This window comes from Gopherus flavomarginatus, chromosome 9, assembly GCF_025201925.1.
Source record: "Gopherus flavomarginatus isolate rGopFla2 chromosome 9, rGopFla2.mat.asm, whole genome shotgun sequence".
Lineage (NCBI taxonomy): Eukaryota > Metazoa > Chordata > Testudines > Testudinidae > Gopherus > Gopherus flavomarginatus.
The window spans coordinates 93,036,934-93,064,556 of NC_066625.1; the positions used below are offsets into that span (position 1 = coordinate 93,036,934).

The window sequence follows — 27,623 nt, forward strand, 5'->3', positions numbered from 1 at the left end:
GACCCCTACCTGGGATCTCAACCTGGTGCTAGCCAATCTTATGGGTGCTTCTTTCGAACCACTGGCCACCTGCTCGCTGCTGTACCTTTCTTGGAAGACAGCCTTCCTCGTCGCTATTACTTTGGCAAGACGAGTATCTGAGCTTCGGGCCTCAACAGCGGACTCCCCATGTACGGTATTCCATAAGGACAAGGTACAGCTGCGACCACACTCCTCCTTCCTCCCTAAGGTGGTGTCCGCCTTTCATGTCAATCAAGACATCTTCCTCCTAGTCTTTTTCCCGAAGGCGCATCCATCATGTCAGGGACAACAGCTGCACACCCTAGACGTTCGCAGGGCTCTCGCCTTTTATATTGAGAGAACAAAACCCTTCCGAAAGTCACCTCAGCTCTTTGTAGCTGTGGCAGACCGGATGAAAGGCCTACCAGTCTCATCCCAACTAATTTCATCTTGGGTAACATCCTGCATCCGTACATGCTATGATTTGGCTCATGTTCCCTTGAGCCACCTCACCGCCCATTCTACTCGGGCTCAAGCTTCATCTGCCGCCTTCCTGGCCCATGTTCCCATCCAGGAAATATGTCGGGCAGCTACCTGGTCATCGATTCACACCTTTGCCTCACATTGCGCATTGGTTCAACAGTTCAGAGATGATGCAGCATTTGACTCAGCCGTTTTGCATTCTGCAACATCTCACTCCGACCCTACCGCCTAGGTAAAGCTTGGGAATCACCTAATTGGAATCGATATAAGCAAGCACTCGAAGAAGAAAAGACGGTTACTCACCTTTGTAACTGTTCTTTGAGATGTGTTGCTCATATCCATTCCAAACCCGCCCTCCTTTCCCTCTGTCAGAGTAGCCGGCAAGAAGGAACTGAAGGGCCGATGGGTCGGCAGGGGTATATATCCGGTGCCATAACGGCGCCACTCCAGGGGGCGACCCAGCCGACCCACCGAGTATTGCTAGGGTAAAAATCTTCCGACAAACGTGCACGTGGCGCGCACACACCTAATTGGAATGGATATGAGCAACACATCTCGAAGAACAACAGTTACAAAGGTGAGTAACTGTCTTTTCAGTGATGATAAAACGTTGCTTGTGATCTTCTGCTGACCAGAAACTGTCCCTTATATTCTTTCTTTTCTAGGGATTTTAGCAATTGGCCTTATTAATGAAGCTCTGGACGAGGGGGACCCCAGAAAGACCCTTCAGGCCTTACAGATCCCTGCAGCAAAACTGGAGGGGGTAACCCCAAAGGTAGCACAGCACTACCAGGACACGTTGATCCGAGCCAAGAGGGAGAAAGCACAGGTGAGTGCTATTAAACGAGTCTCTGCAGAATTTTTGTAGTCCAGCATATTCTGTTGTTTGATTATGGCAGAAATAGTGCTGATGTCAGTGGAGCAATTGTCAGGCCTTCTGTGGTGATGATCATATTTTGACACTTAGGTTTTGTCTACACTAAAGAAAAATAGTTTTGCAACCACAAGCTGGATGTCACCATAAACCCAGAAAACTGCTGCAGGCATGGATCATTGCATCTCTTGTTATTGCTTCAGTTCAGTTCATACAACAGAGGTTGTACTAATGCATTTTGGGACTCTTGGAGTACCGATTCTATAGTTTGCAGCACTTTTGTTGAGGGCACACAGAGGCTTTTGGGTAACTTTCAGAAGTGAGGTCCTTCAGTGTGCAGCAAATACACAGACCCAAAATCACTGGATTTATAACTTCTCAAAACCTGCAATTTTCATGGATTCATGGATTTTTAAGACCAAAGGGGACAATTATGATCACCTACTTGGGTCTCTGACGTAACATAGGCAATGAAATTTTCACTCAGTAATCCCTGCAACAAGCCCAATAATTTATGGATGAACAAGAACTTTTAGGAAGATATCCAGTCTTGATTGAAATTCTCCCAAGTGATGGACATCCTTTGGTAAATTGTAAGAATGGTTAATTACCCCCACTGTTACAAATTTGCATTTTATAATAATAATTATTAATTGGAGATATACCTATCTCCTAGAACTGGAAGGGACCTTGAAAGGTCATTGAGTCCAGCCCCCTGCCTTCACTAGCAGGACCAAGTAATGATTTTTGCCCCAGATCCCTAAGTGGCCCCCTCAAGGTTTGAACTGAGAACCGTGGGTTTAGCAGGCCAATGCTCAAACCACGGAGAGCTATCCCTCTCCCCCCTGCCCCATGGATTAATGGATCTTTTTCTGCCTTTGCTAGATTAAAAAACCCTCTAGTATTAAATATCTTTTCCCTGTGAAGTACATGTAGACTGTGATCAAATCACCTTTTAGCACTCTCGTTAGTAAGTTAAATAGATTGAACTATTGTCTTTCTCACTGTATGGAAGATTTTCTGGATCACAAATATTCTTTTAGCTCTTCTCTGAATCCTCTTTAGTTTTTCAACATCCTTCTTGAAGCGTAGAGTCTAGTAGCAGTTGCACCAATGCCACATAAGTAATATAACTTCCCTACTCCTACACACTATTTCCCTGTTGACATGTTTTATATGATTATATTTAATTAAAAGAACATTAACGTTAAAGTTGAGAAGTCAAGCAATCAAAACTAAAAATTATCATAATTAAGGTTGCCAGTGCAACGTTAATTTGGCCTCCTTGTGCATATGCATTATGATGCAGCCTTTAATTTCATGATCACATGCTTTTTTTTTTCCACAGGACCTCTGCCTTGTTCAGTGCACAGGATGGACAGTGACTCAGGGTTCTGTAGGAAAAGAGAGATTCTTCTGTAGGACCCCAGTTCATTTGTTCCAAAAGATGGAAAGTGTGTAGTGAATGAGGCAGGGAGCTGCAGGAAGAGAAAGATTGGTCTCTTGGTTAAGGCAGTTGAATGCCATGCTGAAAAACTGGTCCTGCTAGTGAAGGCAGGGGGCTGGACTTGATGACCTTTCGGGGTCCCTTCCAGTTCTATGAGATAGGTATATCTCCATATTACAGACCTAACTGGATTATATCCCTGCCTCTAACACAAAGTTCCTTTGTGATGCTAGGGCAAGTCACTTAAACCCAACTTTTGACAGGTGGATGCCAGCATGTATTCCTCATTTATTGGCTGCCCTAACTGAGAGACCGGGGGTCTGATTTGCAAAAGTACTGAGCACTCACAACTGTAAGTGAAATCAGTGGGAACTGTACTGTGAGCCTATAAAGTGTTCAGTATTCTGAAAAAATCTGATTCTACAGGAGTCTCAGGTTGGGCACCCAAATGTAGTGGGCAGTTGACAATTTGGGGCTTAATCTCTCTGGCTATGTCTACTCTGCAGCTGGGAGCGAGCCTCCCAACCCAGGTAGACAGACTTGTGCTAGCCAGGCTCATGCTAGTACACTAAAAATAGCTGTGTAGACATCATGGCACTGGCAGACACTTGGGCTTGCCTTTGAACTCAAACCCATCCTACTCCCCGAGTCTAAGCTCAGGTGGTTGGTCTGACCCTCCCCCACTGCTGCAATGTTTGCACAGTTATTTTTAGTATTCTTGTGTGAGCCCTGGTAGCTCAAGTCTCTTTACCTGGGCTTGGCGGCTGTGTTCCCTCTAAGCTGTGTGGTTGCATGGCTGCCCAGGAGTGAATCAAGTGCCACACACTTGATTAGCAGAGCTGCACACAGTGGCATGTGTTAAGGTGCCACTCCCCTTACTACTCTGGAGCCGCATTGTGAGCACTGAATGAGACAAAGGTCCTATGGAAAATATAGCATGTGATCATGTAATTGAAGTTTGAATCATAATCAGTCAAATGAAGTTTGTACAGGTAGCCTTCATTTTGGCATTTCCTAACTTTTAAGTGCTTGACTTTGCAATATTAGCATTCTCTTAATATCAGTTTTTAATGTAAAATATATCTAATTTTATAATATAGAAAATAAAATTATAGAGACCAATGAATAACCGATTCATTGAGAGATTTGGGGAAGGAGAGAACATGCAAAACACATGCTACCAACAAGCTGCCTGCTTACTTCTCTTGCTTCCTATCCCTGATCTGATGATGGTATAGATTGTAAGTGGGAACATTATCTCCTGAATTGTCTGTAAAGAATTTGGCAGGCTTTCAGCACTAGATAATAACAAGCAGAAGTTAGGGAGATAAGTATGCGGCTTGTCTTCATAGCTGGGGAAGAGGTAGGGGGGCATGATTCTTGTTGGGATGTGCCTGCTTTGGGTAGTTTGGAGTCAGAAACTGACCTTGCCTTTTTCTGTTCTCCCTGGGGAAGGGGATGGTAGATTTCTCTGCCTTTGGTGACTTGAGGAGGAGAGCTTATCTCAAAATCCATCACTGACTTTATCTAGGCAGGAATTTGGTTTATGAGACTAAGACCTATGTGGAGATCAGCAGTGGTTCCATATAAAGGTAAACTTTTGAAATGGAGATGGCTGATAATTGCACAAATTACTAATGCAAATGAGGGCCCTGAAAGGGTTAAAATCTCTCAGGAACTGATCTGGGGTTGAATCATTTCCTTTTGCTGAGTCAGTGTGAAATAATGAGCTCCTTTTAGTGTGCTGGGAGCTTGTGCCAGGCTGGGCTGGTAACTGCAGTTGGGGTGAAATTGCCTTTTTTGGGCATTAACTCAGCTTCAGGGCCCCTCCCAGCTGCACTTGAAGTAATTTTAGAAATTGAGATATTAGACAACAGTATAGAAGGAAAACAATGAAAATCTTTAACCTGACTAGTACTAGCTAGTAAATGTGTATATCTTGGACTGACTGTATGATTGCCAAGAGTAACAGTCACTTAGTTTCTCCTTGGATGGTGGGCTACTGTATGCATAGCTGACATTTTCCAGGCAAGAATACATGTGGAAGTTTTTAGAGAAGTCAAAAGCAAGGTCTGTTTTCATAGAGAAGAAAGAGAAATAGTTTCCTTACTATTCACTGCATGTGCCTGAAGCCCTGCAATGCTAAATGTGTGAGTTTTTTTCCAAAGCCATCGTAGTCCTCCGGACATGCTGTGGATTGACTTTTACTATCAGAGATCGGAGTGTGCAAAGTTGTTACCTTTATCAAAGTGGACTAGAAAAGTCCTCTTCCCCCCTCCACCAGGGTAGTTTCTCTCCTTATGCCATTCTCCTGGGATCAGGTTGACCTTTAGCTGAAAGCTGCCTGTTTTGGACATGTCCCTTTCACTCAAGAAAGCAACAGATATCCAAGTCATTGTGTGACCTGCCTCAAAGCTACGGAATTAAACTATGTTAATAGGGCAAATTCAGAGGATGTTAGGAAATGCCTCTTTTGGAACTGACCCTCAAACCCCCTGTTTCACACTGTAGAGAGTGGCTCTTTATGCTGTATGGCTGTGGTGGACTTCGTGCTAGAGTTGAGCGTTTCCTGTATTCTGTACAGTGAGGGCTGAGGGACGTGCTTTCAGTTTTTAGTAATTAGCAACAGGAAGCAAATAGTGGGTGGGGAGAGACTATACTTGGCAGCTGCAAGGTCATTTGTTCTTCATGCATCTGTTTTAGGTCTTCGTTAAACTTCTACCCCTTTTTCCTCATCTCAGTCTCCTGCACATAAACACAGCTGACTAGTTTTGTTCAGAGTCCAACCAGAACAGTTCAGTGTGTGTGATGAAGGCCCTATATATGATGGCTTGTTAAACAGGGTTCCCACGCTTAGTTTAAAGTCTGTTTAAATGCACTTCCAGCCAAAGACCATTCTAATTCATTTTGGCCTCACAATGTGGATGAGGAGAAACCAAGTTTGAATCCTGTTTAAGAACTCTTTTTACATGTTTTGTAGCCTCTTCATAAATAGGCTAGAGCAAGGGTGGGCAAACTATGGCTCAGGGCCGTATCCGGCCCTTCAGACATTTTAATCCAGTCCTCAAGCTCCCGCCGGCGAGTGGAGTTGGGGGCTTGCCCTGTTCCGGTGCTCCAGCCAGGGAGCAGGGTCAAGGGCTTGCCCCACTCCGCACATGCCATGGCTCCACATGGCTCCCAGAAGCAGGGGCATGTCCCCCCTCCAGCTCCTATGCATAGGGGTAACCAGGGGGCTCCATGCAGTGCTCCTGCCCCAAGCGCCATCCCAGCAGCTCCCATTGGCCGGGAACCACGGCCAGTGGGAGCTGCAAGGGTGGTGCCTGCGGACGGGGCAGTGTGCAGACCTGCCTGGCTCCGCCTCTGAGTAGGAGCTGGAGGGGGGACATGCCGCTGCTTCCGGAAGCTGCTTGAGGTAAGCGACACCTGGAGCCTACACCCCTGACCTCCTTCTGCGCCCCTGCCCCAGCCCTAATCCCCCTCCCACTCTCCTAACTGCTTGGTCCCAGCCTGGAGCACCCTCTTGCACTCCCAACCCCGCACCCCCAGCCAGAGCCCTCATCTCCCCCCAGCACCCTAACCCCCTGTCCCAGCCCAGATCCCCCTCCCGCACCCTGATCTCCTAATTTCTGGCCCCACCCCAGAGCCCGCACCCCCAGCCGGAGTCCTCACCCCATCCTGCACCTTAACCCCCAATTTCGTGAGCATTCATGGCCCGCCATACAATTTCCATACCTAGATGTGGCCCTTGAGCCAAAAAGTTTGCCCACTCCGGGTTAGAGTCTGTTTCCCTGATAGTATGGGAAGAAATGTTCTCTAAGTGGCTTTAGGCTACTTGGTGCTAATTCAGTGGCCTGTTGCTCTCATGTCCCTGATCTCTGCTTATTAAAGCTATGCACAATATTAGAATCTATCAGTTGCTTCCCCTTCCTCAGCAAATTTATCTTTGGAAATGAGATGATGGGAGAATAGGAGAACCTGCTTGAGTTATGACTGTAGCAGCCTCTGCTGGTCACAGGAACATATGAAGTTCTAATTCTTGTGCTGTAGTCTAATGCAGAGTATCTGGAGAGCAATGTGGCTTTTTTTTGTCTGTGGCCGAAACTTAATGTGTCAACACTTGCTGTGTGCGCAGTTTACTTCACAAGGCACAATTATCTTAGATGCACAGCTGGAGATGAGCTTTTTTCCATTTTTCTTTAGGACACTCAGGATGAGACAGCTGTGCTGTGGCTGGATGAAATTCAGGATGGAATTCATCGATCCAACAGGGACACAGAGGAGGCACAGAAATGTAAGTTTCATATTAAGTGTTTCTTTTAATCTTCATCATCAGACATCCTCAGACTTTCTAGAAGATGGTTCAGACATAGAACTTTTGCCGTGTATATGTGAGAGAGAATGTGGAGTGCTCTGTTTCAGGTGGAGTCCATGTGCATAAGGCAATATGCAAGGTGAGGCCAGACTGTTAACTTATTTTAATGATGTTATTTTTCCACATCATTATGTCACCTTCCGAATACATCCAAGCATCCAATTTGATATTTTTTACCACTGCAGCACATTGGGCAAGTGTCTTCACCAAACTGCACACAATAATACCTACATCTTTTTCCTGAGGTTGCAATCAATTCGTTACTCATCTGTGTATTTGTGCATGCACACACAATTTAAATGATTTCATCCAGTTCATATTACATTGTATTTGTCTATGATAAATATAATCTGCCATTGTTTTGCCCTGTCACTCAGTTTTATTAGATGCTTCTGGAGTTCCTCAAATTTGCACTGATTTTTACTAACCTAAATAATTTTGTGCATCAGCATTTTTCACCTGTGCTATTCACCACAGCTTTCAGATACCCTAAAAAAATCATGAACAGTAGGCCTAGCACTGGTTCATGGGCACCTCACTATTCACTTCCTTTCTGTCTCTAGAAACCATGGTTGATTCCTGCTCTTTGCTTCCTAACTCAGCTCTTTTTTTCAGTTCCTGACAGAATTTTTCCTCTTCTCTTGTGGTTTTAAGTTTCTTTGATGGCCTATTGTTACAGACTTTTATCAAAGTTTTTTGAAATTCTTTTCACCATTTTCCTTTATTTGTCATTTTAACTTTCTGAAACAAGTGGGCACCCTGCTAACATCCATACCTTTAAATTTTCAAGATTTTTTTCTTGCGTTTTATGTGTTTTATGATTTTTTTATATTCTCACATTATCTGTAACATTTATCATGTGAACCGATTAGCATCTTTTGTATTGAGGACGAAGGCAGAGCAGCTGAGCGTTTTATTTTCTCCAGGCTCCTGTCCTCCCCTCCCCCGCTTTTAGTAGTCATCTTACATTTTTCTTGATATTCTTTTTTAACCTCTGTCATGTTTTATAAAATATACTCTTATTCTTGTCTACTTTAATTTCTAATATTATAGTATCACAGTAATTACATTAAATGATTCAAAAAATACATGATCACCACACTTAGCCACATGCTTGAAGCAAGAACTCTGAAAGCTCAAAGTTCTATGCCATTGGTTCTAGAATGGAACATGGTGCATCTCCACTACAGTGACTCAACAGCTCTCTTCCTTTGTGCTTCTAACCATCTGTAAACGTTCACTGTTGGGGTTCGCCCCTCTCTGGGGTGGCTGGGAGCCAGGCCGCCTCACTACATGGCACAACAAACAACAATTCCGGGCTCAGACCCTCAGGCAGGGGTTGAGCAAACAGTTCAGTATATTAAGTCCAGGCCCTAGGTCAGGGCAGGGCAACAAACAACAGTTCAGGGGCTCAGACCCTCAGGCAGGGGCTGAGCAAACAGTTCAGTATATTAAGCTCAGGCCCTGGGTCGGGGTGGGGCAACAAACAACAGTTCAAGGGCTCAGACCCTCAGGTAGGGGCTGAGCAAACAGTTCAATATATTAAGCTCAGGCCCTGGGTCGGGGCGGGGCAACAAACAACGGTTCAGGGGCTCAGACCCTCAGGTAGGGGCTGAGCAAACAGTTCAGTATATTAAGCCCAGGCCCTGGGTCGGGGCGAGGCAACAAACAACGGTTCAGGGGCTCAGACCCTCAGGCAGGGGCTGAGGAAACAATTCAGTATATTAAGCCCAGGCTCCTAGGCCTGAGCGTCGGGGCGAGGGGGAGACTGCCACCCGTGAGTGGGGTGGCAGGGGGGACGCAGGCCCGCCCACTCCTCTGCGTCCCAGCCCGGGGCCCTAACAGTGGTCGGCAGCCTGCTGCTGTGTCAGTGGGGATCCTGGCCGCAACACACTGACATTGACTCTGGGTGTGCTGCAGCCAGACTAGGGTTGCCTGCCCCAGGGCTACTTCCGACCTCCCCCTCTACCGGTACCTCTGTCTCGGTGGTGTCTTCTGCAGCGTCCCACACCATGGGCTCCTCAGGATACTGAGCGAGGGGTAAACTGGGCAGCTCCTCGGGGTCCCTTTGTACAGGCCGGGCAAGGGGGTCTTACAGCGCCTGATCGGCCTCCAGGTTCCGCAGGTATGGCCAGTCCTCGGGTCAGTCGTAGGTGGCAGGAGTCTCCCCAGCGGGAGCTAGGGCACCAGCGTCTGGCCTCTCCAGCAGCCAGGCAGCTTCTGAGCCCTGGGGCTGGGCTTTTATACCTCCTGCCCTGTGCCTTGACCTCTGGGGGGTGGGCACAGGCTCCTGCGGCTCTGCCCACTTTGGCATCTGTAAGGGCTCGTCCCTCTCTGGGGCGGCTGGGAGCCAGGCTGCCTCACTACACCATCCTTCAGGGTTTGTAGTGCTTTAAACACAGGCCTACACTTTCTTTTGTCTCAAAGGTGAACATGCACTTCCATTTTGTGCATTTCCTCCTCTTTGTTTCCTTTTATGTCTTGTAGATGTTCAGAAAAGCAGCATCTTCAAATAGTGACCTAGCCAACACCAAGTTTAAGAATGTATTATGAACACATCCTAAAGTCCTTCAAATATAGTAATGGATTTGCATGCTAATCCATTGCCTTGCTAATATTCTTTGATGTCCATATTTGGCCATAGACCTTTCTCTGCAAATTCCATGTGAAAAGGTCCCTAGAATTTTATCTAGAATGGATTAAAAGCCATTAAATTAACCTGACCCTTTGTTTCCATGGGTACCAACAGAAATCAACAATGACAAGTGCAGAGTCCTGTGCTTAGGATGGAAGAATCCCATGCACTACTACAGACTAGGGACCGAATGGCTAAGCAGCAGTTCTGCAGAAAAGGACCTAGGGATAATGATGAACGAGAAGCTGGATATGAGTCAACAGTGTGCCCTTGTTGCCAAGAAGGCTAACGGCATTTTGGGCTGTATAAGTAGGGGCATTGCCAGCAGATCGAAGGACGTGATCATTCCCCTCTATTCGACATTGGTGAGGCCTCATCTGGAGTACTGTGTCCAGTTTTGGGCCCCACACTACAAGAAGGATGTGAAAAAATTGGAAAGAGTCCAGCAGAGGACAACAAAAATGATTAGGGGGCTGGAGCACATGACTTATGAGGAGAGGCTGAGGGAACTGGGATTGTTTAGTCTGCAGAAGAGAAGACTGGGGGGGGATTTGATAACTACTTTCAACTACCTGAAAGGGGGTTCCAAAGAGGATGGATCTAGACTGTTCTCAGTGGTGGCAGATCACAGAACAAGGAGTAATGGTCTCAAGTTGCAGTGGGGGAGGTTTAGGTTGGACATTAGGAAAAGCTTTTTCACTAGGAGGGTGGTGAAGCACTGGAATGGGTTCCCTAGGGAGATGGTGAAATCTCCTTCCTTGGAGGTTTTTAAGGGCTGGCTTGAGAAGGCCCTGGCTGGGATGATTTAGTTGGGCATTGGTCCTGCTTTGAGCATGAGGTTGGACTAGATGACCTCCTGACGTCCCTTCCAACCCTGATGTTCTGTGATTCTAATAGGTTGTGCTACCTCCATGAAAAGATGTCTAAATGGACAGTTTGTCATGGCAGCTATTTGAAGGTCTTGTCAAGGAACATCCAGTCTGAGAAGAGATGGTTTCTGCTGCCAACTTCCAATCAGTTTCTGTCAAACTGTAGATCTGTAGGGTATCTACAAGGAATCCTCTATACACCTTTTACAAAGCGTTGCTGCTTGAACTTGGCCTGTTTTGAGCAAGGAGTGATTCATGTAGGGCTTTCTGTACACTAAATATTGACCCATCCTCCTCAGTCTTCACTTGCAATCTCATCCCCAGTGGTATTATTCACAGATTGTGACCTCTCCTGGTGAACTGAGAGAGAGACGGCTAGGATGCTGGGTGAAGTATCTAAGTGGAAAGGGCAGGGTGGAGTGGAAGTAGAACATCTGACAATGGTGATGCGCTCTGTTGAAGACACTTGATTCCTAAAGATGTGCACCTAATGTCCCTTTTCTGCCACCCTCAGAGAAACATTCAAAGTTGCTTTTCTATTAATCTGTTCTGTGTTTGGTGTGGACCACTGAGCCCCTGCATGCCAAGCTAACCCTCTCTTTTGTGTATTATCTAAGTTTCATTAGGAATTCTGGCCATTAATGAAGCAGTGGTCCATGGTGATGTGGGCCAGACCCTCAGTGCCCTGCGCTCGCCTGATGTTGGACTGTATGGAGTCACTCCAGAGTGTGATGAGACATACCAGCATGACCTGGCAGAAGCCAAGAGAGAGAAAATGGCAACAGGTGAATGTGTTTTAAATTGTAAACTGACGAGGAGAAAATAGATGAATCCGTGATGGTGGAATGGAAAGCAGAGGCCAGGGAAGAATTTGGTCTGGAAAGGAGTCTAGGGCTATGTGGTGGGGATGTGGTGGGGATGGGGGATGACTTTAACATTTAGAAAATATACTTTTACTTAAATGTTTGGTAGAATGTTCTCTATTTCAGGAGCATGTTATGGTAGGTAGCTCAGTAAGGTCTTGGGGGAATGTGACATCTGCTTTTCTAGCTGCAGTGAACATATAGTTGACAGTAGTTGTACTGATGATTGCTTAATTAACGTTATCTGTGTGCTGGGAGGCTATGCTTCCCCTTCAATTCTTGTACTTCAATTTCTGCTCATAGGGGACAATGGCAGTGAGTGGGTGAAGCACTGGGTGAAAGGAGGCTATTTTTATTACCATAACCTGCGAACCAGAGAGGGACGTTGGGATGAACCCTCAGGATTTGTGCAGAATAATACCCAGCTCTCCCGGGAGGAGATACAGGTAGAATAACATGTGCTCATTGTCTCCCTAAAAAGAGCAAATTCTTTGTAGTTGCTCACCTGAGTAATTGTCCCCAGTATTATCCTAAGAGTTAAAGCTTAAGTCCAAATAGAATTATTGGCTAAAAGATAATGCTGTTTAAAAATAACTAAAACAAATAATTTGCTGCCGCATTTTCCTCTCATTTGTGCCTTTTTGGGTGTGCCTCTATGCCCTTTTGCTTTTGCCATTATGCTATACACATGCTTTGTACCCTTCCTTCTGGGGAGTTGCAGATTTTTATAGACTATGTATTTCACCTTGGCTCCGTCTTTCAGGAAATTCCTTCTCTCAGCAGAAAAGATATAGAGGAGCCACTTCAACAAATTCACCATAACTTTGAGCTCAGGCTCATGATCCCAACGTATACTGAAGGATAATTTTAGGATATTTTGTGCATGATATAGCAAGTTAATTTACCATCTTGATTTTGTCTCCACTGCCTCTTCCTCCATAACACTAATTCAGAGCTCTATCTCTGGAGTCACTGCTGCATACAACAGAGAGCAGCTCTGGCTTGCTAATGAGAACCTGATTACCAGGCTGCAGGCTTGCTGCCGTGGGTACCTTGTTCGCCAGGAATTCAACTCCAGAATGAATTTCTTGAAGAAGCAAGTCCCTGCAATCACTTGTATCCAGGTAGTGCAGTCTTATGTCTCTGTCCATGGATGACTTCTTCTGTGTCCATACTACATATGCTGTGATACTATTATTATTTATTTATGTGAATTATAGTAGTGCCTAGAAACCAGAGTCTCATTGTTCTGGTTGCTACAAACAGTACAAACATCTAATCGAAAGACAGCCCCTGCCCTGAAGAGTTTATGTTGCTTATCCATTTTCATGTGAAATTAGCAAATTCCTCCTCAGGCAGAACTGCAGGGAGAGGAATGTATCAGAGAAGACCTTCTAGTGGTTTATTGTTTGGTCAGCCATTGATGTTTGTTTTGGGGACAGGAGTATGCCAGGTGCTTTGTGTTGAAGAATTTATCTCATGAACTGCTCAGTAATGTACACTGGGACTGCACTATATCTGAAGTATATTAGAGCTGTTGAATCATCTCCATCTCTTGTGGGCCTTCTGTCCCTTCAGTGGGGATGCACTCTGACGTAATTGTATCCTGGGACCTGCTTTCTATCTCTGAAGAAATGTGCTTGTTCCGTTTTTTATTAGCTTATTTCAAGCTGATGATATCTGGAAAGTGACTTTCATAGACGTTGTGAGTGGACAAGTGGGGGAACTGCACCAGAAATAAAGGGAAGGTTTGTGAATAGTGGGTGGCAACATCAGACCTACCAGCGTAGGGATAGCAGAAAGTCTGAGAGAGTAAATTGTACGCATACATTTTATAAAATCCCAACGTGGACCTGATTGTCTCATGAAGACAACCCCTGTCACTGGAAAAGGTGAAAGAGTTGAGGGCAGGGAAGGTAGCCTGATTGGCAGGAGAAGAAGCCGAAGGAAGTCTTAGGGTATGTCTATACTAAAAAATAAAGTCAACCTATATTAGGTTGGCTTCATTGTTGATAAATTCAAAGTAATGCACACTGGAAAAAATAATCCCAACCATACATATAAAATGATGGGGTCTAAATTGGCTGTTACCACTCAAGAAAGAGATCTTGGAGTCATTGTGGATAGTTCTCTGAAAACATCCACTCAGTGTGCAGTAGCGGTCAAAAAAGCAAATAGAATGTTGGGAATCATTAAGAACAGGGTAGATAATAAGACAGAAAATATCATATTGTCTCTATATAAATCCATGATCATAGAATATCAGAGTTGGAAGGGAACTCAGGAGGTCATCTAGTCCAACCCCCTGCTCAAAGCAGGACCAATCCCCAACTAAATCATCCCAGCCAGGGCTTTCTTAATCCTGACCTTAAAAACCTCTCAGGAAGAAGATTCCATCACCTCCCATGGTAACCCATTCCAGTGCTTCACCACCCTCCTAGTGAAAAAGTTTTCTCTAATATCCAACCTAAACCTCCCCCACTGCAACTTGAGACCCTTACTCCTTGTTCTGTCATCAGATACGAGCTGATGTAAGTAGCAGTGTGTGTTTAGATGCTTTGTTGCCCTAACTACACTGACATAAGCCCTAGCCTCTCATGGAAGTAGAGTTGTTATGTTGGGGTAGTAGGCCACATACATAGTCAGGACAAGGCTGTAGTGTACACACTGACATAATTAGATCGATGTAAGCTGCCTTACATCGATCTGTCTGTGTAGTGTAGATCAGGCCTTAGAAACTGGCTTCACCTACCTTGGTAGCTGGCCAAAACTGGAGACTCAGTAAGGAGATTGGGGAAGCAGAGAGCAGACACAAAAGCAGGAGATCTGCGAAAAACTGGGAGCTAGGGAAGACTGGTCAGGACTCTTATATGGAGTGTCCTTTCTCCTATTACCTGTTGTAATCCTTCTGTCTGAAGCTGATACAACTTGTCCTCTTGTGCTATTTAATTGCAATGTAGATGTGTGAGCTCAGGCTGGACCCTCTGAGGTGGGAGGGTCCCAGGGCTCGACCTGCAGCCTGAGCCCAAATGTCTACACTGCAGTTACATAGCCTCTCAGCCCAAGCCCTGTGAGCCTGAGTAAGCTGGCACAGGCCAGCTGCGGATGTCTAACTGCATTGTAGATGTACCCATAGTGTATCTAACATTTTTCATACTTATTAAAAAAAACTCCACCAAATTATGAATCCTCAATTTTATACTTGGACAAAGGCAAACTTGGGAAGATGAATAGTATTAAGAGTATTAAGAATGGTAATGCTTTGAAAAGTAAATTTGTATATGTATGCGTGTGTGCATTGTCTGGTTTCAGTCTCAGTGGCGTGGCTACAAGCAACGGAAGGAATACCAAGGTCGCTTGGAGTACCTGCGAGCACAAAAGGACCAAGTAGTGAAGGTACAGTTTCCATGGAAGTTTGTCTACTCATAGTCGTAGAAATTAGAGATGGAAAAGAACTTTTAGGTCATATAGTCTATTCTCAGGAGCCAGGGCAGAATCATTCAGTATCATGGATTATGTACTGTTTCTAGTTCTTTGTACAGTGTGGTTTTAAAAATCACCGGGGCTTCTTCCTCTTTTCCTGATAGAAAATTCACTGCCTTACTGATTCCATGGTCAGAAAGTTTTTTCTGATGTTCATTCTAAATCCTTCTCTAACTTTACCCCGTTCTCCTAATTGTACCTCCTCCTTGTGTATGATCCTAAATAATCTCTCTCCCTTCCTGGCACTGATATCCTTCAAATATTTATAGAATATTAGGATTTGCTTCTCTCCTTCCTCATCTGTAATTTAGCGAAAATTTACATATTTAACGTCAATTCCTCCAGCTCCCTGATAATTTTTGTTGCATTTCTATAAATTCTTGCTAATTCCTCAGTGTTTTTGTGGCAATAAGGTTGTTGTGGGACCCTGTAATGAGGAAAGAGTTTCTCTCTGAGTGTCTCATTACTACTTCACAGATTCAGTCAATGACCAGGATGTATCAAGCCAGAAAGCGGTACAGAGATCGTCTGCAGTATTTCAGAGACCATGTAAGAGTCTCTCTGCTACACTAGTTTTAATATTTATTTTTTGAATTACCCTATGAATGAAATTATGATGTGGGATTTTTTTTCCTCCTAGATAAATGACATTGTAAAAATCCAGGCCTTTATTCGTGCAAATAAAGCACGAGATGACTACAAAACTCTCAGTAAGTATTGCCAAGGGAATGGGGCTTATATACCTGAAGAGTCAGTATTTCCATGGCACACTGCTAATGTAGTCTGTATCACTGTAGACCATTTAGAAGAGTAGTAGTATGGGAGGTATTTGGGGTGGCATTGGTAGGGGAGAGTGTAAGATTGGGGAACACTAGGAGTGAGAAATTTTAAATCCAGACATCACTGTAGCTACTGATGAGTAGAACTACAGCTTCTCAATTAACCTGCATCACAAATTGGCCTAGATTTGATATTTGTGTGACTCTTTCATTTGTTGCTGGTTATGCTCATGTTTTATCAAAAAATAAGTAATTCCAAATCTTGCTGTTTATATTGTGTGGTGCTAAATTTGTCAGGTGATAAACAGATACTTCATATGCTGTTAAAATGAGTATTCATTGGTTTCTCTTGCTCTTTGCCTGATATTTCATTTCTTTTTAGTCAGTGCTGAAGACCCACCTATGGCTGTAGTCCGGAAATTTGTCCACTTACTGGATCAGAGTGACCAAGATTTTCAGGAAGAGCTTGACCTAATGAAGCTGCGTGAGGAGGTTGTGACCCTAATTCGATCCAATCAGCAACTGGAAAATGACCTCAATCTGATGGACATCAAAATTGGACTGCTTGTGAAAAACAAAATCACACTGCAGGTATGAAGCATGCTAATAGGGAAAGCCAAAGTACAGAGTCAGGCATATAGACCAGATAGTGGAGAGAACCAGCCCCCACCCCCCAGCTCTTAACTGTTCTAGACAGCTCTACTAATTGAATAGTCAGTCCCACTGTGGGGAAAGAAGTGCATGTGAAACAGAGGGCCTCTGTGCGAAAGTCAAGGCAAGTGGAAGTTGATGGGGATTCAGAAGGACAAGTGAGTGGTTGTAGCACAGCTGAAAGAAGGAAAGGAAAGAAAAGAAATGCTTCAGAGATGATGTGGGGGGCCTTCTGAGGTGGCTGCCTGAGAGAGAGGTTTGTTATAGAAGGTGGAGATTGTTCAAAGCAAAAATATTACTGCTGTGCCCCTTTGATGTCATAGTCTCTTAAATAATAATTAATGTGCCCAGCACAGTATAGAACAGAGACATAGTCACTGCCCCAGTAGTATACAGTCTAAATCAGGCAAAAATCACTTTGCACTGTGGATCAGACACATGATAAGCCAAGGGAAGGTTGTACTGTAAATTGTGGCAAGTATCCTAGGAGGTTTGTTGTTGAAATGTTTCACAGAGAGGATAGAATTGTCTAGAGACAACTAAATGACTAGAACTCCTGAATTCTAATCTGGTTCTGGTTTGCTGAGGGGCTTTGGTAAACTTGCTTAATAGCTCAGTGGTTTGAGCATTGGTCTGTTAAACCCATGGTTGTGAGTTCAGTCCTTGAGGGGGCCATTTAGGGAACTGGGGTAAAAATCTTTTGGGGGATTGGTCCTGCTTTGAGCAGGGGGTTGAACTAGATGATCTGAGGTCCCTTCCAACCCTGATATTCTATTATTCTGATTCTCTGTGCCTCAGTGTCCCCATCTCTAAAATGGTTATAACAGTAATATATACATACATTGCATACAATCCATGCAACAAACCTCGATGCCAACTCTGCCCACATATCTACACCAGCGATACCATCACAGGACCTAACCAGATCAGCCACACCATCACCGTCACCTGCACGTCCACCAATATAATATACGCCATCATATGCCAGCAATGCCCCTCTGCTATGTACATCGGCCAAACTGAACAGGCCCTATGGAAAAGGATAAATGGACACAAATCAGATATTAGGAATGGCAATATACAAAAACCTGTAGGAGAACACTTCAACCTCCCTGGCCACACTATAGCAGACCTTAAGGTGGCCATCCTGCAGCAAAAAAACTTCAGGACCAGACTTCAAAGAGAAACTGCTGAGCTTCAGTTCATCTGCAAATTTGACACCATCAGCTCAGGATTAAACAAAGACTGTGAATGGCTTGCCAACTACAAAACCAGTTTCTCCTCCCTTGGTTTTCATACTTCAACTGCTAGAATAGGGCCTCATCCTCCCTGATTGAACTAACCTCATTATCTCTAGCTTGCTTGCATATATATGTACCTGCCCCTGGAAATTTCCACTACATGCATCTGACGAAGTGGGTATTCACCCATGAAAGCTCATGCTCCAAAATGTCTGTTAGTCTATAAGGTGCCACAGGATTCTTTGCTGCTTTTACAGATCCAGACTAACACAGCTACCCCTCTGATACTTGACATACATACATGCATTACACAAGTAAGAATGTTAGGGAATTCAGCCCCTTAACTCCAGCAAGTAAGCAAAATACTTTTATTTTAATTTAAAAAAAATGCACACATCTACTATTTTGGGCACTGTAACGGGTTGGGGACTCGCTGCCTGGCGCCTCCTGCTGGTGGCTCCGGGAATTAGCTCTGTCCAGTGGAGCGCCCCCTCCTGGTGGTGTCCCGTCCATCCTCTTGCCCTCTGTTGGCATCTCTGGACCCACGTTGCTCCCTGCTTGGCAGCGTCCTTTTCGAGGCCACTGCCCTCTGGCAGTGCCCCTTAGTCCATCTGCAGCCCCTTCTGGGGGTCGGTGAACAGCCATCCTACACCCCAGCCACCATGTCCAACCGCCCTCTGAGTCCAGTCCCTCTTGTCAGGGATCTGGCATAGTATAATAGCCACTCCCTACGGCCAATTGCTGGGTGTACTGCAAGGCCCGCCCTCTACTCTGGGTCCCGGCCCAGGGACCCTCTAGCGGCAGCCTCACTGTCCTCCTTCTCTTCCCTCCGCTGTCTGTTTCCCTGGGCCGCTTCCCCTGTGGCCCCTTGCACCCGCTAGGCCCTTCCTTTCAGGGCCTGCAGCCTGACAGGCTACGGGCTAGAGCTCACTAGCTTCCCCGAGCCTGGCCAGCACTGTGCTGTCACCCTTGGAGACTGACCTTCTCCTCTCTAAGGCCTGAGAAGACTGCCTGATGGTCTAGAAGAGCCTTTGCAGCGACAGTACAGCACGTGTCTCCATCCAATGTCCCATCACCAGCCGTTGGGGATATTTTACTACTAACAGTGACAGATTGGCTACATGCCATTGTAGGCAGTCTCATCATACTGCCCCTACATAAACTTACCAAGCTCAGGAGACTGCTACATGACCTGACACGTCACAGCAGCTGCTGTTATACAAGCTCCTAAATCTTTCCAGCACTGTCTGTGATGCTGGCCAAATATTTAACAGCTGACACTGTGTCAGTGTCTCATTGGGACAGGTTAATACTGAGTTGGTGGTTGCTTTGATGGTAATGGCTAGAGACTTAGTTTTGTCTGAATTAATAACCAGACCAATACACGCTGCACTGACAGTTGCCTCCTCAAGCTTATCTATCAACTAGTTCATGCCAACATTGAACAGTGGTGACAGAACAAAGCCTTGATGAACTCCCATCGAGATAGGAAACCATGCCATATATCTGCCATTGACTCTTAATGCAGCTTTCCATTCCATTATAGAGCTCTTCTATCCCTGTCTTCCAGGGACGTTGAGTCACCTCATTAGATTCCATAGACTTGTTCAATGCACTTGAATAAAAGGGCTGGTGAAGTCTATAACAAGTGCTGTGCATGGCATATTAACTTTTTCAGTAGATGGTTGAATTTATCTCAAGATAAAGACCTGGTTGATAGCAGAATGACCAGTCTTAAAGCCACCCTGAGTACCCCAGCCTTTGCCATGAAGTACATCGTTGATTGGAGATATTAATATTGGAAGCAAAGATTTTCCCTAGGATTAACAGAATAATACCCAGGTAGTTGCTACATTCTACCTTATTGCCCTTTTTGAACAGATTGCCCCTTCTTCCAGTCATTGAGGATGAGAGTAGTATGCCAGATGGTCTAGAAGAGCCTTTGCAGTGACAGTACAGCATGTGTCTTCAGCAACTCCAGGGTAAAGTTAGAACCCATAATGTCTTCCCAGACTGCAGCTTATGGAGAAGGTGGCTCCTGTTCCTTCTCAAATGGAAGAGGGGCTGCAGGTGACAGACAGTTGAGGAGCATCTTGAAATGATCTTCCCATTGATACAACTGATACTACAGGCTCTGGCCAATGTTGCTGTCCTGATTCTTACTAATCAAGATGGTGCCACCTTCTACTGCAAACACTGTAAAGTTAACTAGAGTGTGCTGAGATGGTGCCTGGAGGCAGCCTGTTCTAAACTGACTGTCTAAGACAACCATCAGGGTTCCTTATCTTATTATACAATGACTTGATGGCATTCCAAAGTCAAAACCATTGAGCCTTTGCTTTTGCTCTCAACAACTTGTCTTTGAAGACTCAAATTGCAGCCTTGGGGTTCCCCCCCCCCAACTCCAACTGCTAGGAGCATCTCCTCACTGATCCATGGATGAAATGTGGAGGGTTGAGGCCCCAGCACTGAGCTGGCAGTGTTCAGCGCTGATTATTTGAAACAAAGCCGTTCCTCATCAGATGACAGACAGAATGAGACTTCAGTCTCTAATGCTTAAGCAGTTCAGAAGAGAAAGCTGTGTGATAGCTTGGTTGTAATAAGAGTCTTTTAATTAAATCAGACAAATTTAGGCTTATTAACTTGGCAGTCTTCTAAATCAGAGGTGCACTTTTATCAGCAGAAGTTGATTGTCAGTGTCCTGTTCTATACCTTTGCAATCTCGTACATCTATGACTGTTGACCGATAACAGTTAATGAAAATACCATCAGTAACAGTCCTAATGAAAACATATGAGCAGTACCAGATCGGCTTATGACTCTTTGAGTGATGGAAGAGTCAATCACCGTGTCATTGGCAATCACTAATTCCAGTATTTGCTGTCCATTCCTGTTCTTCTGGCCAATATCAAATTTCCTGAGAGTACTGGCCCAGATGTCATTATCCTTTCCTACCTCTGCGTTAAAATCACCCAGGATCATGACAACATCTCTTCTGAGAGTTTCATTAAGGATTGAGTGTAGTTACTGGGACAAATTGTCTGCAGTCGCATTGTTGGCCTTGGTGTTGATGGGACCATACACTGTGATAATGGTAAGATTCCAGTAGCTGATACAGAAGAAGACTGTGATAGTCATTCATTAATCACCCATCAGCCCTGCAATGCCCACTGGGCATTGGGTGAAAGTATTACAGCCACCTACTTCTGGAGCAACCCATCAGGGCAGCCTGAGAATAAAAACATATAGTCCTTGCTTTCATTTCATCAGTTCCTGGCCAGCACACTTCAGATAAAGCCCAGATATCAATGTTCATGCTTTTCAACTGCTTGATGAGGAGAACGGCTTTAGTTGTTTCCAATTTTACTTTTGCCGCCAACAAAGAGGATACCAGAATGGCCCTTTTGCAAGGTTTCATTGGTTCTTTTGACTTCAGTGGAAGAGAAAAACGCTTGGCTGCTTCAGCTGCAAGGACAATTGACCAGATTGTTGCCAGTACTCAACTTCAGTATAAACACCTTCACAATGTGAGCTTACCAACCCTGACCACCCAGCTGCTCATCTCATCCCATGTACAAAGGAAAGCCTAGGAGAAGAGGCAACATGACCTAAAGGGTCAACATATTAGTGCTATGTTTAACTCATGGGGCAGCACATTCCACAGTGGAAGGCTCATTGGTCAGAATTCCTTGCCTCCTATCCTTTTGTGATTAAATCAGGGGCTTTTTAGCTTGAATACTTTTGACTTATCTCATCTGGCATGGTATTGCATGGAGAGGGGTGGTTTATGGGGTAATAAAGATCCCCAACCTGTTTAAAGTTTTATTGGTTAAAGCCAACACCTCATATGGCACCCAAAAATAAATGGGAAGAGAGGGCAAATCAAAGCACAGATGTAATGTGCTGTATGAGTGAGGTTTTTTGACAGACTATCTACAGCATTCTACAATAGTTGAAGTTCTGAACAGTTTTAAGATGTAGCCCCCTGTGGAGAGCATGACAATAATCTAGTCTCAGAGTGACAGAGGTCTGGATCATTATGGCCAGGTCCTGCCTTGAAAGAGGCTGAAACCTTGGCCAAGTGTCAGTGATAGAAAGTGCCCTTGTCCACTCAGAACTATGCTGGGGGGATACGCTCCTTCATATTCTGGGGCACTGGGACCCAGGTGATGTTTCGCCTCCTCTTCCCTTCAGCCAATATTGCCTTGGTGGAAAACTGCAGAGAGGAGAGCCGGAGTCTCCAGCTGGAAATAATAGAAGCATCCAAACCATATCTCTGGACATTCCAAGAAATTTCTACAGTTTTGACTGGACTTTCTTTACCCTGTGCTGCTATTTAGAACATAAGAACGGGCATACTGGATCAGACCAAAGGTCCATCTATCCCAGTATCCTGTTTTCTGACCGTGGCCAATGCCAGGTGCCCCAGAAGGAATGAACAGAACAAATAATCATCAAGTGATCCATTCCCTGTCACTCATTCCCAGCTTGTGGCAAACAGAGGCTAGGGACACCATCCCTGCGCATCCTGGCTGATAGCCATTGATGGACCTATCCTCCATGAATTTATCTAGTTCTTTTTTGAACCCTGTTATAGTCTTGGCCTTTACAACATCCTCTGGCAAAGAGTTCCACAGGTTGACTATGCGTTGTGTTAAGAAATACTTCCTTTTGTTTGTTTTAAACCTGCTGCCTATTAATTTCATGTGGTGACCACTAGTTCTTGTATTATGAAGAGTAAATAACTCTTCCTTATTTACTTTCTCCACATCACTCATGATTTTATAGCCCTCTCTCATATCCCCCCTTAGTTGTCTCTTTTCCAGGTTGAAGAGTCCCAATCTTACTAATCTGTCCTCATATTTGCTCCAACTCTCTCCGTTCCCCTCCCTCAGTGTCTTCATCTCAACTTCACTCTACACCTGCCCCCCCATACCCTCTTCTTTCCTTACCTGTCCCCTTCACTCCCTTCTATACCTTTTTCTTCTCAATTAGTTCATCCTCTCCTAAGTAAACCTAGCAAAATAATAAAAAAATCGTGGAACTAATGTGAGCATTGCTCCCATCCTATTGTTCGCTTTGCTTGTGTTATACCCCTTCCCCCCGTCTGTCTGATCTATTTAGATTGTAAGCTCTTTGGGGCAGGGAATGTCGTCTACTCTGTACAGCTCTTAGCACAGGGTGGCCCCATTTTTATATGTTCCTTAGGCACTACCATAATAAACTTGATCCATAACAACAAAATCTGGATGTGTAGAAACAGCTGCATATCAGACAGGACCCTGAGGTTATGAACCTGAATATTGCTGCTTACCTCAGTCCTACCTGGATTGAGTCTGTCTGCTAACCAGCATCCAGGACTCTGAGTAAATCAGTAAATTGTACCTGGCAGATTCAACAAAACAGACTTTGTCTGTAATCCACATATTGAAGACTTCATTCCAAACCAAATCACACTGTGCCCCAGCAGTTTCATATGCACCTTGAGCCCTACAGGACCCCAACAAGAGTGGGCCCTCAGGGAAGTGAGCAGTCTCCCAGTATAACACTCTGTGTCCACTGCGAAAGAAACAACTACTCACAGTGATGGTCTATCCCAGCCTATGGCTGCAATCGAGTGAGGAACACCTCATGGCTAGATGTATTGAATGCAGCTGATGGATTTAATTAAATCACCATGGGAATGCTATTCTTGATCATTGCTAGCAGGAAATCATCAACTAATTAAACCAGTGCAGTGTCCATAGCACACCCAGCTATAAAATTGTGCACAATTCTCTGTGCAGTATTAATAAATATAGAGATTAAAGGGATACGATTTTAAAAAGTGTCAGTGAGGATTTGGGGGATTTAAGTTAGATTTGAGTCTCTCTCTGTCTTTGCAGGATGTTGTCTCTCATAGTAAGAAACTTACCAAGAAGAACAAGGAGCAGCTGTCTGATATGATGATGCTGAACAAACAGAGGGGAGGTTTGAAGGCTTTAAGCAAAGAGAAGAGGGAGAAGCTGGAAGCATATCAGCACCTGTTCTACTTGCTTCAGGTAAGCAGCTCCCCTAAGGCTTAGAGATTTTGACAGCCTCTGGCCATGGAGACTCCTGTGTCTTGAATCAGTCATCACCTGTGCATTGTGTTTTGGACCCACTATTGCCACCAGTTGTCCTGTCCTTTATGGGAATGAATGCTGAACCTTTTTTTGTTGTTGTTGTAGACTAACCCCACCTACTTGGCCAAGCTGATTTTTCAGATGCCTCAGAACAAATCCACCAAGTTTATGGATTCTGTGATCTTCACTCTGTATAACTATGCATCCAATCAGAGGGAAGAATATCTGTTACTTCGGCTTTTCCAGACAGCACTGCAGGAAGAAATCAAGTATGTGCTGCCATGGCCTTGCTATACAGATGGCTTAAAGGACCGTTGTTATGATGTCATTTATCACCTGATGTCTTCTGCTACACTGTTTATCCCTGTTCATGCTTGAGTCTCCAAATTATTCTTAGACAGAAACTGGTTTTCCCTGAAGTGCAAAGAAATATCTGTTAGCTTGGAGAGGAGCTATTCAATAATAGCCATTGAGGAGAAAACAAGCCTCTTTACATTGGGTTTTAGGATGATTTTATTTTAGATTAAAAGCATCTGCTTTTCTGAGGAGGAAAACTGGCTAAATGAATGTGTTTTGGAAGAACATGTAACCACAATGTAAAGTGATTTAAACTGCTGTTGTGCCTAGAGTAGCTCCAGCTTTGTAAGCCAATAAGGAGCTTGGAAAAGGACAGTCAGGAGAACTAAGCACTTGTCTATATGACAAGTTACTGCACAGCAAGCTGGAGTGTGAATCTGCAGTTCACCAACTTGCCATGCAGTACACTGCTATGAGGACACTGTGCTTTGCAGCAGTATACTAAACCACATTGCGGGACTTTTACTATGCTGTAGCAGTGATCACACAGGATGTTACTGCATGGCAATCTGGTGCACTATAGATTCGTGCTCTGGCTTGCTGCACAGTAACTTGCCTTGTAGACATGTCGTAAGAAACTGAAGTGCAAACTCAGCTTGTCCTGGATTTTCAACAGCTAATGAGAATGCAAGAGCTCAATAAAGCTGTAGTAGTTTATATTCTTATAGGCTGTCAGTTTGTGGACACAGGCTCGGCACATTCTTTGTGGTCATGTTACATCATAGTCCAGTTCCTCTCAGTGCACAGCTGGGGCCTCATCACTGAAAAAAAATATAAACTATCTCTCTGGAGACTTTTCTGTTAATTTGTTGTTTTCATCCTTTCAGTGAGTCATGTTATCACTAAATGTAGTTTTTCTCCTAGTCTTCTATGATGAACTGTCTCTTACAGTGAAAGAATACCATACATATCTTTCCTTCCCCCCTCCAAAACACACTCATTTTCTCTCTCTCTCCCTACAAAAATGTTTTTAAAGTGTTGTGTTGTTTTTAAAAATGAAGTGCAAAATGTGCTGTAACAGCTCTAAGCAATGGTATTCTAGGCACCAGCCAGCTGTGCTACATTTTTTAGATGAAGGTGCTAAATTTTGTGCCCCATGCTGCCTCCTAGCACACCTGAGCCAAGCACTACGAATCTCCTTAATGCACTCTTTGTTGTAACTTGTTTCATTGAAATTTTGTCAAAATCCACCAGCTTTACAAATGAAACTAACACATTTTGCCTTAAGAAGCATGCATCATGAAATGTGAGTGTTGCATAACTGGTAAAACTATTTCTAGTTAGTTTTTTATTCATTTTAATTCTCTTCCAGATCAAAAGTAGATCAGATACAGGAGATTGTGACTGGAAATCCCACTGTTATTAAAATGGTGGTAAGTTTCAACCGTGGTGCCCGTGGCCAGAATGCAATGAGGCAGATCCTGGCACCTGTCGTGAAGGAAATCATAGATGACAAATCACTCAACATCAAAACTGATCCTGTGGACATTTACAAATCTTGGGTTAACCAGATGGAGTCGCAAACTGGAGAGGCCAGGTGTGGGAACTCTTACTACCTTGCTTTTTTACTTCTTAGCTGCCTTACGTTATCTGCTTTTTGCCTCTCTGGCCTCACTGAGTTTCTCTTCCCAGTTTCCACTGGGTTTAAAGAATGTTTGACTCATCAAATCAATTCCTGTTGGGTAGTTGTAAAGATGATGGAATGTAACCAACAGGCTACCTATCTAAGGTGTCAAGAAAGGCTTTCACCTTTCCTACAGGAAAGGGAAATGGACCTTGGCATCACCTGCTTTAAAGGGTTAATCAGGCATCTAAAGGGTACTTTCTGAGCTATAAGAGACTATGAAGAAAGTTATCAGGAGTCAGCTTCTTGTCAGTTTTGGTTGCATAGTGTGCATTTGAAGTAAGATACATACAATAAATGCTGTGGTGTGCAATTCTGTAGTAATTTAGCAGATATCCTTTCTCCTCCCTATCCTAGAATAATGAGGATTCTCTGAGTAAGGGGGCCAGTTACACAAGCACTGTTTGGAGTCTCCATAAGAGTGACCATCTATATTTTGTTAATGGCAAAGGGTTGCAATTCTCTTTATTAGTACTATTGTTTATTTTTAATTACAATAGCATCCAGATACATAAACAGAATTGGGGAACCCTTTATGTTGGATACTCTTTAAGGCAGTCCTGTTGTTTTATTTCTCTCAGTGCATATCATTGCATGCATCTAGAACTTGGAATAGGTTCAAATAGAGATTATTTTTAAAAACACATACTGAAAATTTCAAACTGAGTGTTGCCAACAGTTAAAATACTCTGACAGTACAAACTGAGTTTGCTCTCTCAGAAATCCTTACCCTGTCCAAACAGAGAGGTCTTGTAGCATGCTCTGGTAGCCAACACTGGCTATGTTAAGACTGAGGGTGGGATTAAGTTTCAGAGTTGATGGCCTTCTGCTGACACCATCCTATAGTGTACTCTCAGACCCTAACATCTAAGGGCTGTCAGCTTAATCACCCTACCTTCAGTTGAAGACTATGCAGAAACTTCATCTTGTGCGAAACACAGATGCCTGTTTACTCAGCGTTGTTTTCCATAGAGAGTGTATTATACCTGTTCCCCAGAGACTGCCCAACTTTCCAGTTTGTATCCAAGCATTGAGCAGTTTGGCTGTTGAAATGAGCACTCTGCTCACTTGTCTGGGCTCTGAAGGGGAATTGACTAAAGCACCTCTTCTTACTCAATCTGCGTGCACGCTCTGCAAAAGGATTCTGCATTATTTTCTCACTATGTCCAAAGAAAAGGAAAGAGAGGGTACTACCAAGAAATCCCCAGCTCTTCCGCTACCGAAAGGGAGAGCAGGAGCCCAGTCCTCCTTTGAGTTATTGTCCACATATATATTCCTCTGAGTGCACATGTGCTCTATGCACATGAGATCAAATTCTTTTGAACAGTAAAAGCAGCAAAGAATCCTGTGTCACCTTACAGACTAACAGACATTTTGGAGCATGAGCCTTCGTAGGTGAATACCTACTTCATCAGATGCATGTAGTGGAAATATCCAGGGGCAGGTATATATATATGCAAGCAAGCTAGAGATCATGAGGTTAGTTCAGTCAGGGAGGATGAGGCCCTGTTCTAGCAGTTGAGGTGTGAAAACCAAGGGAGGAGAAACTGGTTTTGTAGTTTGCAAGCCATTCACAGTCTTTGTTTAATCCTGAGCTGATGGTGTCAAATTTGCAGATGAACTGAAGCTGTGCTCAACAGGACTCCACTGGCCATCACATACAGTCCCCAGCTAAAACCCCTCCAACGCATCATCAGGGATCTACAACCCATCCTGGACAATGATCCCACACTTTCACAGGCCTTGGGTGGCAGGCCAGTCCTCGCCCACAGACAACCTGCCAACCTGAAACATATTCTCACCACACCGCTCCGTAGTAACTCTAGCTCCGGAACCAATCC

The 27,623-nt window shown here is 44.3% G+C and overlaps 1 protein-coding gene across 2 annotated transcripts in view; it reads left to right on the forward strand.

Annotated features, from left to right (window-relative positions):
* Window positions 1-27,623, forward strand: part of IQGAP1 (IQ motif containing GTPase activating protein 1) — a 178,745-nt gene that overhangs the window by 94,849 nt on the left and 56,273 nt on the right. For both annotated transcript variants that reach the window (XM_050967187.1, XM_050967188.1), the window contains exons 15-26: window positions 1,149-1,312; window positions 7,005-7,095; window positions 11,298-11,465; window positions 11,847-11,989; window positions 12,497-12,667; window positions 14,856-14,939; window positions 15,504-15,575; window positions 15,667-15,736; window positions 16,188-16,396; window positions 23,583-23,738; window positions 23,907-24,070; window positions 25,471-25,695. In XM_050967187.1, the coding sequence (XP_050823144.1) occupies window positions 1,149-1,312; window positions 7,005-7,095; window positions 11,298-11,465; window positions 11,847-11,989; window positions 12,497-12,667; window positions 14,856-14,939; window positions 15,504-15,575; window positions 15,667-15,736; window positions 16,188-16,396; window positions 23,583-23,738; window positions 23,907-24,070; window positions 25,471-25,695 (1,717 nt within the window). The remainder of the gene's footprint in view (window positions 1-1,148; window positions 1,313-7,004; window positions 7,096-11,297; window positions 11,466-11,846; window positions 11,990-12,496; window positions 12,668-14,855; window positions 14,940-15,503; window positions 15,576-15,666; window positions 15,737-16,187; window positions 16,397-23,582; window positions 23,739-23,906; window positions 24,071-25,470; window positions 25,696-27,623) is intronic.